This window comes from Myotis lucifugus, unplaced genomic scaffold, assembly GCF_000147115.1.
Source record: "Myotis lucifugus unplaced genomic scaffold, Myoluc2.0 scaffold_3848, whole genome shotgun sequence".
NCBI classification, from domain to species: Eukaryota; Metazoa; Chordata; class Mammalia; order Chiroptera; family Vespertilionidae; genus Myotis; species Myotis lucifugus.
Window position 1 is genome coordinate 1 of NW_005874896.1, and position 13,892 is coordinate 13,892.

Genomic DNA, 13,892 nt, shown 5'->3' on the forward strand with positions numbered 1-13,892 from the left:
GGTAAGATTTCATCTGATGCTTTTTTTTCAATTATGGTTTCATAACTTGCTATTTTTTAATGTGTTTATTGATACTTTTTTAGAGAGGAAGGGAGCGTGAGGGAGAAAAACATCGATGAGAGAGAAACATTGATGGGCTGCCTCCTGCACACACTCTATTGAATTTTGATTTCATATTAGGTTACATTTGACATCTTCCATAAAAACTTGATTTTTGTTTAGAATTAATGTTGGAAATAGAAATCCTTCCTTCTAGTATTAAATTGTGACTACTTGCTACTGAAATTATTTTTATTATGGCTTCAGTGTGATAAGCTTCATAACATATTTTAAGAATTTCCTGAGCCCTAACTGGTTTGGCTCAGTGGATAGAGCGTCGGCCTGCGGACTGCGGGGTCCCGGGTTCGATTCTGGTCAAGGGCATGTGCCTTGGTTGTGGGCACATCCCCATTGGGGGGTGTGCAGGAGGCAGCTGATCGATGTTTCTCTCTCATCGATGTTTCTAGCTCTCTGTCCCTCTCCCTTCCTCTCTGTAAAAAATCAATAAAATATATTTAAAAAAAAAAAAGAATTTCCTGAAAGCAAAGGTACTTATAGTAACTTACAATTACATTTGATTTATGGGACAGTGGAAAGTTAAATTTTTTAAAGTTCTTTTTTAAAATAAATAATTACTTCTTTAAGACACACTTACCTTGTTTTAACAGCTTCAGGAACTTGAGTTCCATTTCCAGTCTTTGACATTGCTATAATTCAGCGTTTTAATCATTTTAATGATTAAAATACTTTATTTTCCGTAGGTTCCGTTACATTATCCTGAAGCAGAAGTTTTTAGAAGCTTTATGTGTTAACAATGCAATGTCATCAGAAGATGAGCCCCAGCATGTAAGATTTTTATTCCTGAAGGTTTGCGCCCTAGTCTTGTTTCAGTCATAGTACTTTTTATTCACTAAAACAAACGATTAGTGTCATGAGTTTTTGAGGTGTTTTTGAGCCACGATCGGATAAGCTCTGCTCCTGGGCAGTGGTAGTACTTTCTGCCTGTAGTGAGTCTAATTTCGTCCCGGGACGTAGGCAGAGATGGTAACTGAATGGCTGGCTGGTGCGGAGAACGTGCTCCCGTCCTGTTGAGGTGGTTTAGGCAGCAGTAGAGGTGTGACTTGATGACTCGACAGCAGTGCTGCTTCTCTCGTCGCAGAAGCGGATGTGTTTGCCTCTTCTTTCTGTCTGCTCCTATTTCCTTTGATGCAGAAATGTTTTTTTGATAAAATGGTTATCTTTATGACAATATAAATTCAATGATACTAAATTCTTTTTGATTAGAGAATTACTATTCAAGTTTTAATATTACTTATGGTTACATCTAAAACCAGTGAAACTTTTCTTAAGTGCCAGTAAGTTTTCATTGAAATAAACCATAAAGAAATTACAGTGAGGACTTTCATATATAATAGAGACATGTTTGCCAGATAATGATGTTTACTAGTAAAAGTGAAAGAACACTGGATTGTAAGTCACAGCCCTAATTTTTATTGTCTTTGCCACTAATTGAATTACTTTGATTAAATATGCATCCTAACTTTTCCTACATGTAAGATATAAAAGCTGGAGTACGTAAGCTGTAGGGTTCCTTACATCATTAAGAGCTTATGGATAAAAATAAATAACAGTGTATGACTAATATCATATTTACTATACAAATTATTGTAATTTATCTCTCAGCTAAACCTCCTTTTGTTCTGTCTCTGCATGGTTCTTGTAGCAAATGGACTGTCCGATGTTCCTTCTCTTGATTCTCTTTCTTTTCCCCATACAAATTTTCCTAAGCAAGTTTGAGAATGGCTCTTTTGCTTTTTGGATAAGCTGGAGTGAAAGCAAGTTATATAGACAGTTGAATATTGGTATGCTTCAGTTTTCATTTTTAGAAAACTCAATTATTACCCTCAAAATTATACATTTGAAAATAATAGTCAAGCCTGAATTACAACACTGTTTTTATAGATAAAAGCTTAATGTGCTAATTCATCAAAATAATTTAATCTTTTTATTTTAGTAGTGAAAAATATTTTGGTTTCTGCTTTGAAAGTTGTTAAGTATCCTAAAAATCCTAAGTGTATTCTGTGACACAAGAGGTTATCCTTTTGCAGTTGAATAGTTTACGACAGTATGTGAAGTATCTTTGTATTTGAATGAAACACTCTCATTGCTTTCATATCTGACATCTCTTTATAGTGATACCTTATATTTTCTTACAGCTGGAATTTACCATGCAAGAAGCCGTGCAATGTTTACATGCCCTGGAAGAGTACTGCCCTTCTAAAGATGACTATAGCAAGCTCTGTTTGCTTTTGACTTTGCCTCGTCTGACCAATCACGCTGAATTTAAGGACTGGAATCCCAGCACAGCACGAGTTCACTGTTTCGAAGAGGCTTGTGTCATGGTTGCAGAATTCATTCCTGCTGATAGAAAGCTGAGTGAGGCAGGTTTTAAAGCAAGTAATAATCGTTTATTTCAGCTTGTAATGAAAGGCCTACTTTATGAGTGCTGCGTAGAATTTTGTCAAAGTAAAGCAACCGGAGAAGAAATCACAGAAAGCGAAGTACTTCTTGGCATCGACCTCTTATGTGGCAATGGTTGTGATGATTTGGATCTGAGTTTATTGTCATGGCTTCAGAATCTCCCCTCTTCTGTCTTCTCTTGTGCTTTTGAACAGAAAATGCTTAATATTCATGTTGATAAACTCCTGAAACCCACAAAAGCTGCATACGCTGATCTTTTGACTCCTCTTATCAGCAAACTTTCTCCCTATCCATCATCTCCAATGAGAAGGCCTCAATCAGCTGATGCCTATATGACCCGCTCTCTGAATCCTGCTTTAGATGGCCTCACTTGTGGACTGACCAGTCACGATAAGAGAATCTCAGACCTTGGGAACAAAACTTCTCCAATGTCACACTCCTTTGCTAACTTCCATTATCCAGGGGTACAAAACCTCAGTAGAAGTCTCATGCTTGAGAATACAGAATGTCACAGTATTTATGAGGAATCCCCTGAACGGTAAGATTTTGCTCATAAAAAATTAGGAAATCTCCACAAGTCTGAGATAATCTAATGGTTGTGTGTGGGTGTGGGTGGATGCATTTTCCTTAAAAAATTTTTTTATTGATTTGGGAGAGAGAGAGAGAGATTTGTTGTTCCCCTTATTTACGCATTCATTGGTTGATTATTTATGTGCCTTGACCGGTGATCATAACATGCTATTAGGAGAGCTACTGTGCTGTGGATAAAGTATAAACATTTACTTTGGAAAAAGTTTACCTTGTTTTAAAAAATATTTGAGGTGTAAGTAAAACAATATTGGGAAGCTCAATTATGTTAAAGATGCCACATGAAGAGACTCCTACATGTTTGATGTCAGTATTCTTTTAAAAATATTCGAGTGTCTACTACGTGCTAGCACCATGCTACATCCGGGATACAATGATTGAGTTACTATAGTGAACAAGAAGATAAATAGGAAAGAAAGGTCTATAAGGGCGTGTGTAGTATTTTGAAGGATATTTTTTCACTTCAACACAAAACTCAAAACAAAAAGGAAGAAAAATCAGTTGAAATATGTAAGCTTTTGCTATTCAAAATAATAGTCTCAAAATTAAATGGCCCCCCCCCACACCCAAAAAAAACCCACAACAATCTTTAGGCATGGGCTAGCGTTGGATTGGGACTGTGAAGACCTGACTCAAGTCCGAGCTTTATTTACTAGCCTTGCAATTTTAGGAAAAGCACTTCTTTTTTAAATCTGTATCCTCATCTGTGAAATGGAGTTCTAACCTATTTCACAGGTTATTATGAAAGTTAAATGACATAATACCTATGGAAGTATTGTATAAGTTTCAAAATTAAGTCAGATGTTACTTTATGAAGGTCATTTGCATCTCTCTCTGGATAGTTAACAACTCTTACAAGTTCTATTCATCTTATGGTCATTACGAGTTTAAAGTCTAGTAGCTAAAAACTCTTCCCAGGTCTCTCTACTTCCTCCTCTCGGTGCATGTGTGTATGTATGTTTAGGTACTTCCGAGTAAAAGGCTCCTAACTAGTGATGCCTTTGTGAAGATGACTAGCTAGCTCTGCTTTCCTGAACCCTGTATTTTGGTATGTCTCACATATCAAATGTTAAATGTTAATTGTTTTATTTTATTTTAAATATATTTTTATTGATTTCAGAGAGGAAGGGAGAGGGAGAGAGAGATAGAAACATCAATGATGAGAGAGAATCATTGATTGACTGCCCCCTGTATGCCCCACACTGAGGATCGAGCCTGCAACCCAGACATGTGCCCTGACCAGAAGTTGAACCATGATCTCCTGGTTCATAGCTCTGACGCTCAACCACTGAGCCATGCCAGCTGGGCTGTTATTTTAAATTAAAATTTCTCTAACTGAAATATATTTTCCTTCATCCCCACCTCTTCCCTTTTGTTTTCTTGCACCTTTCTGGAAGAAGTGATACACCTGTGGAGGCACAGCGACCTATCAACAGTGAAATCCTGGGCCAGAGTTCAGTTTCAGAAAAGGAGCCTGCAAATGGAGCACAGAATCCAGGACCAGATAGGCAAGAAAAGAATGAGGTAATACTTACTACCCCACTGTCCTTTAGAGCGGCAGTCACCAACCGGTGGTCCGTGAGGTCCGAAAGGTTGGCGACCGCTGCTTTAGAGTGATTCTCTTTGTAAGAAGTAATAGTATTTCGCGAGAAGTAGAAAAAGTACTATTGAAAATACGAATGCATATTTGTACCAAACAATAGAACCCCAAAATATATAAAGGGAGAAATAGACAGTTATGCAGTAATATTTGGAGACTTAATACCCCATTTACAATAATGGATAAAACACCTAAAAGAATGATCAATAAGGATATAGAAGACTTTAACAACAGTATAGACCATCTAGACGTAACAGACAACTATAAAACACCTCAACAATAGCAGAATACACGTTCTTCTCAAGGGCACATACAGTGTTCTTCAGGATAAACTGTATGATAGGATCCAAAACAAAGCTCAATAAATTTTAAGATTGGAATTATGCAAAATATCTTCTCTGACCACAATAGAATGAAGGTAGAAATTAATAACAGAAGGAAAATTGGAAAATTCATAAATTTGTCAAAATGCAATAATACTCTTAACCAGTGGGTCAAAGAAGAAATCACAAGGGAAATTAGAATACCAAAACATACAATAGTGCCAATATTGGAATTCAGTAAATATTTAAGTCCTGTGAGTTTGAGTGCTATGCAGTTCTTTTAGAGGAGTGAAGTAGAAATGCTGAGACTGCTAAGTTGAACACCCATTTATCCCATATGAAACCTGAACTAAAGTATTGTTTTTGAGGGAAATTTTATAAGTTTCTCTCTAGAGTAACTTATTAAACAATTTACTTGCTTAAATTAAGTGTGTTGGACAAGGTTAATATTGTGTTTATTAAATATTAATGCAATCCCTCAGTAATTATTTTTTTTCAAGTAATGTAGGTAGATTCTTATTAGTCTTTATCTACATTCATTTTCTCTAACCATGTTCCCCTTGTGACTGCTACAATTTGTATTTTTATCTTGGGTTAGTTAAGGATCCAGGATGACCATTCATTTTGGCCAGTCTCTTGCTGTGGAAAAAAGCAATTGACCAATCTAGTTGACTATTAAGACTCATGGATGCTATTTTTCAAAGTGCAATATATTTAGTATTTTCTAATTGTTAAATATAGCTAATTGTATATTTTATTCAGCATTTGTAGAAGTTTCTCTTGAGTAGGAACATATTCAATCACAGTCTGCTCAAATATATTTTTCTAAAATTTTTAAGCTTCGAGACTCAACAGAACAATTTCAAGAATATTATAGGCAAAGATTACGCTATCAACAGCATTTAGAACAGAAGGAGCAGCAGCGACAGATATACCAGCAGATGCTCCTTGAAGGAGGTGTCAATCAGGAGGATGGGCCTGACCAGCAGCAGAACCTCACCGAACAGTTCCTTAATAGGTTGGTCTTTCAGTCATTTTTTTAAACATGAGGAATTATTTAAAAGCTACTAGAAACATGCAATAAGTGTTATTTTCCATGTAGGGTTTGAAATTTTAAAGGTTTTTTACGTGTTTCGAGTAATGTGGAGTTAACATATCTTCAGACACATCATTCTGAGGACTCATCTAGTTGAGCCCTTCCCTTTAAAGTCCTTTCACATCTAAGCAGCCAGAGCCCCAGAGTGTGTGGTTCAGCAGACAGGCTGGAAGCAGACTGCCAGGTGGATCCTGGGGAGCTGAGGACCGAGGGGAAGTTACTTAGCTTCTTTTTGCTTGTGTTCTCATCTACTTCACAGGTTGCCATGAAGATTAAATGAGTTCACATATGTAAAGTGCTTAGAACAGTACTGTCATATGCAGTAAGCACTATATGAAGTGTGAGCTGTTATTTTGAGTGCTTACACATACAGATTCTTTTTAATTCAGTGTTTTTAAATGATTCTTATAATTTCTGCCAAGATTATGAACTTATATTATTTTTAATTATAGGAGATACATATAAAACATGTTTTAAAATTAATAAACCAGAATATGTATATTTAAATGATCGAGGGTTGTTGGCAGGTTAAATGAGTTAATGTATATTCACTTACTTAGACTAATTCCCGGCAAATAGGAAGTGTGCCATAATTGTTGGCTATCATCAGGATTGTGATTAGGCAGTACAGTGGTGACTGCCAGTTCTTTCCTTGGCTCAATAATATTGGAAGTTATCTGCTTGACACTCTGAGGTTTGTGCAAGTCAGCAAGCCTGAAATTGATCCTGTTTTCAAACCTTCACACAAGGAATGTTTATAATGGTAGCCTAGAGTCTAAGTAGGCCTCCAACATTCAATTTGAGGATTGTTTTCTTATTACCTCTGATCAAGTCAGTGGCTCTCAGAATTATTCTAATTTGATGAATTGCCACTTCTGGTTCTTGGATGTCTTTTTCATATTCATAAAAATTATGGTTGCAATTTGACTTCCAGACCATTTCATTTTCAGTGAAAGCAGATAATCTGAAGATGAAGCGGCAAGGTGATCCCAGTAGTGGTGGGGATGTACTTCCTTAGAAAAACAAACTATTCAAAATGGCCTTTCCTTCCTTTAAAGACAATTATAAATATAATTAAAATTATTTCTTATAATTTAGATGTAGTATAGAATATATTTATTGTTTAAAAGCTATTCTCAATTTCTTTAGAGGTAAGAATTTAAAATTACATAAAAGGTATGTTAAAAAAATCCATAGGATAACCAGTTCTATTATAAGTATGAATGATGTTTATCCTAAGCTTTTGTAAATTAGCTTTACATAAATTCTCTGTTGTTCTTTTAACCTTTTCTTACCTACTCTGTTTTCTAACCCTTTAATGTAATACTTTCATTCAATTTTTTTCTGGGTCCTTACTTTTATATATCTGAGCCTGTACTGGGATTTTAAAGTACCTGTCTAATACCAAGGACAAATCAAATATAGGTAGAATCTACAAATTAAAATATGCATTTTCCTCTTAATGTTTTATTCTTCCAAATCATTCTGGCAACAGAGTTTAGTTTTTATATTTAAATTTTGCTTCTTCCTTCCAAGAGGTTTAGAAAAAGAGAGAGTTATGTTATATAATAGATCTTAATGAAAAAAATCAGCCAAAGCATGATAGGATTTTTATTAACAGTACTCTATCATCACTTTATACCTTTTGATATTTTGTTTCTATTAATACTATTAATTGGCACCACTGAATTGGCACTTACTATAGGCATATTCTGCTCCTCCCCAATCCTCTCCACTTAAATTTTTATTTTTTAAATCCTCATCCAAGGATATGTTTTTATTGAGTTTTAGAAAGAGAGGAAAGGAGAGAGAGAGAAACCTCAATGTGAGAGAGACTCATCGATCGGCTCCTGTATGTGCCCCTACCAGGAATCAAGCCAGCAACCTTTTGTTGTACAGGACTGTGCTCCAACACACTGAGCCACATGGCCAAGGCCATTCTCTCCACTTTTAGAGACTCAAAATGATGTTAGCATTGTCAGCTCTTTATACTTAGCACTTCCTAAATTTATTTGACCCCAGATTCTTTTTTTTAATGGGGAGCACTTCATAGGATTAGTTTCATAGAATATTTGGGAAATGCTGCCTACTTAAATTTTTTTAACTGATAAATATTTAGTAATGGCTACCAATTCCTATAATATTCAACTGCTCTTTTAAAGTCTTGTTAAAGCCTTACACATACACACACACACACACACACACACACACACGCACACACACACACACACACACACACACTGTGGTGCAGTAAAAACCCTGAGGCTGACTTGTTTTGCTCCCTGGTACCTGGATCAACGTCTAGCAAATAGACTTTGTAGAATGAATGAATGTGTGACAAATAGGGTTGGCACTTGACTTTGTCCCATCATGGCCTGCTCTAGTCATTTATTTCCTAGTTGACCTGAGATTACTAGACAGATGAAATGCAATGGTTTGTTGTGTTTTATTGGTGATAAATTTTGGAAGTGGTGATATTTTTATTGACTTCTTTGTGAAATTTAGTTTAAAATTGAGAATTAAACCAAAGTTATACCAGAGAAGAAACAGATTTTTTTTCTGTTTTTATGGCAAAAGGTGCTTTTAAGAAGTCAATGATACCCATCATGCCTATCTCCTTTAAAGTGACATACAGTAGAAAAGTGTGTGTCTTCTTTCAGTATCTTGGTTATGTCTTCAGCTGAAGATGGTAACTTTTTAGTACTAAACTTGCCAGAGGTTATTTATTATATGTGCATGTTTTATTTATCTTCTCAAACTTTTCATCTTCTATGTTAGGAATGTTATTTAGTTTATATTTTAATATACTTATGTTTTTTTATCTTATAGGTCCATTCAAAAGCTTGGTGAATTAAATATTGGAATGGATAGCCTTGGTAGTGAGGTGTCCACACTCAACCAGCAATGTAATGGGAGCAAAAGCAATGGATCTAATAATTCTTCTATCATTAGTTTTTCTACACCACCCCAAGATTCTAGCCAGAGATTAACACATGATGCTTCAAATATTTACACGAGCACTCCTCGTAATCCGGGATCCACAAATCACATACCTTTTCCTGAGGAATCCTCTTGTGGAAACCAAGTGTAAGTGCTTTCCTTTGTAAAATCTGGAAATATTAACTTCTATTAATAGAAGTATAGAAATTCAAACTTCTTTTTGAAGCCTTACAATAACAGTTTCTGGAGCTCATTTACTTAGTACCAAATTTTTTTCTAATCTGCCTTCATTTATATATTCTCTTCTACTAAATGTCTCTTAAGAGACTATATTCCCCTGTTTTTCTTGTTTTTCTTTCTTATCACACCAGGACAGTTCTGTATTTTTGTAAGCCATCTTACTCAGAGATGATAGTTTTAGCCTTTATCTTCTCCCTGATTTTTCTTTTCTTTCTTTTATTTATTTATTTTTTGCCATTGGTATCTTTCAACAAATAATCTGATTCACAGACTTCAAAGGCACAAAGAAGGTGTTTTATAACTTGGTGGAATGATTGTCCGAGACGGTCTTGTAGCTCTGGCCCCTTCACAGCTGAAGAGTTCTTGCATATCTGTGTTTTCACTAGTCAGGGAGAATCTTTTGTCTTGCTGTCATAAGTAAACAAGTTTTAATTTATGCATTGGGAAAAGTTAAGGAAACTTTTCTTCATTTATTCTTAACATTAAACACTTTAGAGTGGTTCATTTGAAAATGCATAACTTGCTTTTGCATTTGGATGTTTATATATTTAGTATAAAAAACTGGTTTTATACTAGAGCATAAGTTTATCGAATGTATGCTTCTTTATTATAGTTCCTGTTACACTTGTGTATCCCCAAAAGTAGAACTCAAATTTTAAAATTTAATTTTTATCAAATTAATATACATACATGGTTTAAAAAGACAAATAGCACATTTCATATAATATAAAAGAAAATCCCATTTACTCATCTTTGTCCATGATTTCTACTTCTGGTAGGCTGCCCATTTTCAACCCAGGCAGCTGTTTCTTTTGCTGTATATCAAAATTTCTGAATAACATGCTTCTGTTATATTTTTATTATCCACCGATTTCCTGCCAATTAGATTTAGCTACTATACTCCTCACTCACAACACGTTCATTTTGTCTACTCCTTTCCAATATATATCCATTTTTGTTTAAATTGGTATTCAGCGTTAACGTGGTAAATGTTATTTACAATTGGGTCATGTAGTATAATGGATTACATTTCCTTTTCATACTACTCTTTGTTTTCCATGGGACAGTAAGTGCCTCGTTTTTGGTGTGCATGTGTATGTGTGCACATGCTAGTTTTCTTAGTACCTGTCACTAACCCATCTGCAGATGCTTTGAGAGGACTATAAAATTATAAAACCTCTCTTACTACAGTAAAAATGATCAGGTACTTCCTCTTTCTCATTTTCCCCCCTTAGAGTCATCCCTCTAGGATCACTCCTGCTTGATTTTATGTTCCTTGTTTCTAGGCCATTGTATTCAGTCCTAGAGAATCCTGGGACTTCCCTTCATTATCCTCCTGGGAATTTCCTTTGCCTCTTCTTTCTATTGGATCCCCATTTTCAGGATCTCATGTAGTTTCATGAAAAGAGTTTCGTTAGAAGTGAAATTTCTGAGACCTGGAATGTCAACATAGTTCACATTTGATTTGTTAGCATAGCTGAGTATAGAATTCTAGGATGGAAATCATTCCTCAGAGTTTCAAAGGCATTGCTACATTTCCGTGTTCTTGTCAAGAAGTCTGATACCATTTTGACCTGATCCTTGGTATGAGGCCTGCTGATTTTTCCACCCTGGATTTTTTTTTTTCTGCTACCATATTTTTATTTTCTAAGCTCTTTCTTATTCTCTAATTTTTCTTAAATTGTTTTTAGATCTTTTCCTTGTTTCCTGGATTCTTATTTACTCTTATATCTCCAACGATTTTAATTATAGCTTTGAAGCATTTGTTTCCTGAATTGCCTCTCTTCTTATACATTCCTTTTTCTGTTTGTTTTAGTCTCTGGATTTTATGTAGGAGGCTTTTTTCAAGTGTTTGGGAAACCTTGACTATCTGTAAAAAGTGAGGCATTAAAAAATGCTGATTGGGAGGAAGATCTACATATATGAATGGATCTGTCTACCTGTTGACCTCACAAGGAAATGATTGAGTGGAAACATTGTTTTATGGTGGGACCCTCAATTGTCAGTTTCTGTTAGTCATTCCTCTTGGGCCAGATAATTTTCATAAAGAGCAATTTAAGTTCCTGCCTGGGGTAGAATTTAATCATAGCAGCCAGGATTCTGGAACTAATCAGGGGGAAGGTACTTGACATTTCACAATAAAATTTGTGAACTTTAACTTAATCTCCTTTCCAAAATGGCTCTCACTCCCTCCTTACGACTATGCTTGCTGTTAGTGAGTCCAGAGCCACTTAATAAATAGCTCCTGAGAGTAACTTTGGGGACAGTGAGGTTCATTTGCCAAAAAAATAAACATTAGAGATCAAATGGACAAATATTTAGTTAAGTTTCTGTTTTGATGTTCAGAGTAAACTTTATTTGAATTTCTACTCACACAGCTCATCAGAACATTTGGTCATTAAGCCTCCTCCTGGAGATTCTTCAGGGAATCTGTCAAGATCAAGAGGGGAAGAGGTAATACTTTTGGGAAGGAGGTTTCATTATTTTTATATATACTTTCAAAGTTTGCTAAGGAATTCTCAATTCAAAGAATGGACCATTATTAGAAATAATTATTATTGCTAATGCTAGGATTTATCTCAAGGTAGTTAAGCTTCCACTGGGCTAAGTGAAAAGGTTGCCTCAGAAAGCACATTTGAGAGTATTTATATTAGTGGCCAATAGTGAGCTGTGCACTACTCTCTGAACCCTATGGTTAATTTATTTAGATACTATTTATGTTGCCCTGGGGTTTCTCATCAATGCATGTTTTTTGCTTTGGAACCAGACATCCTTCCCTAACCAGTATATAGCTTCCCTCTATCTTGTTTTCTATAGTTCACATTTTAACCCCATAGACAAAATCATGATTTCAGATGCTAATGGGACCAAACAGCTAACAAAAATGAATAAAATTGGCTGTTTTTGTGACAAGCACATAGGAATATTTGTCCCTTGCACAAAGATTTATGCTTGCCTAGTGTTTTCGGTCCTTTTGGTTTTCAAGAAAAGCTAGAAATGTAGATTTTTAGTTGAATTCTATTTTCAAAATGGCAACAAATTTAAAAAGTTTAAAACACACTAGAAAAGAGCAAATAAAATTTATGGCTCTGCCATTTCTGCTATAAGCAAATATTAGTAATTATATTAATGTACATAGGCCATTTAATCAGTCCTTCCCCTCCCTTTTTGTCTTATATGCCCATGCTATTGGTTTGGCAAACAGTCACATTTCTTGTATATGGATTAATAGAAATTGTAGCATTTTTAGTCAAATAAATTCATGACTAATATAAGAATTCATTCAATTACATAAGACAAACATGTGACATATCAGGCTTAGCCTCTATTATTGCATGAATACATAAAAGTTTGGGTAGAGAGTATCATAGTCTCTCATTGATATAGTCACTGTGGGTCCCAGAGCTTGATGCAACAGAGCTGAAGTGATTTGCCTTTGTGTGTGTACTTGGTATTCATACTTCACAAAGACAGGATTAGGCTGGATTTGTTGACCACACTCAGCCTCTAAGTCCCTGTTCCAGGTCCGGCCATCCCTGGTCAGGGTAGCAGGGTGCTTCAAATGCCACCAATAGCTGGAGCTCACAAAGCCTGTATGCAGAACTGCTTCAACTTGCTTCCTCAGAACAGGCTGTGGGCAGATAGGCTGACAGTTTGAAATAAAAACGAGGCTCAAATAAAATGTTCTGATTAAAATCATTTTTGCAACTTTAAGAAGGATTTTTTACAATTTCAGTTTGAAATATTAATGTATTCATTGCTGGAGATAATGGCAAACTTATTTTGTTTTTTACCCTAGGTGCATTTAAGAATAGTTCATATCCTGCTTTTAAAAACACAAATAGTGTTCTGTTATTTTGTATGTGTGCTATATTTTTTCCTTGACAGTTAAAGGCAACTTAATATGGAAATATTTATTGTTATATTTTGTCATAGTAAGTGAAGAAAAACTTGAATTTCTATAAACTATCTGAGCTTAGTTTAGCAATGAGTAGCAAAAAATGGAAAAATTGGGGTTAATTGGATTTGCCATTTAAAAGAATACATGATTGTAGATATTGAACATAAAGTGAACAATATAGTTGAAATGAATTGAAACTGGGATAAAGATGGATTCTTTCAAACTCATTTTTTTCCTAGGATGACTTTCTTATTCATTCTTTCCATAGGACGACAAATCAAAAAAGCAGTTTGTTTGCATTAATACCCTGGAGGACACACAGGCTGTTAGAGCAGTGGCTTTCCATCCAGGTGGTGGTCTGTATGCTGTTGGTTCAAATTCAAAAACTCTGCGAGTATGCGCCTATCCAGAGGTCATTGACCCAAGGTATGGACAGACGGCTGGTTGTACTGCCAGTCTTGGTTCAGTGTTTATTTTAGCTACATTGGTCCCTTTTGCAGAATTGTCATTCGGTAGTGTTTAATTTTTATTTCCTTTCCTTTTATTAAGTTTTAATTTTTTAAAAAATATACTTTTATTGATTTCAAAGAGGAAGAGAGAGGTAGCGAGAGATAGAAATATCAATGATGAGAGAGAATCATTGGTCAGCTGCCTCCTGCACACCCCCTACTGGAGATCGAGCTG

At 35.3% G+C, this 13,892-nt stretch overlaps 1 protein-coding gene across 1 annotated transcript; it reads left to right on the forward strand.

Moving 5' to 3' along the window:
* Positions 1-800: 800 nt before the first annotated feature.
* LOC102433879 (WD repeat-containing protein 47-like) lies at positions 801-13,720 on the forward strand (the record flags this gene model as incomplete). Its single annotated transcript, XM_006108845.3, has 7 exons — positions 801-885; positions 2,256-3,058; positions 4,506-4,632; positions 5,871-6,049; positions 8,957-9,214; positions 11,686-11,761; positions 13,477-13,720. Coding segments are annotated over 7 exons (1,772 nt in total), but the record flags the coding sequence as incomplete, so codon positions are not given.
* Positions 13,721-13,892: the final 172 nt, after the last annotated feature.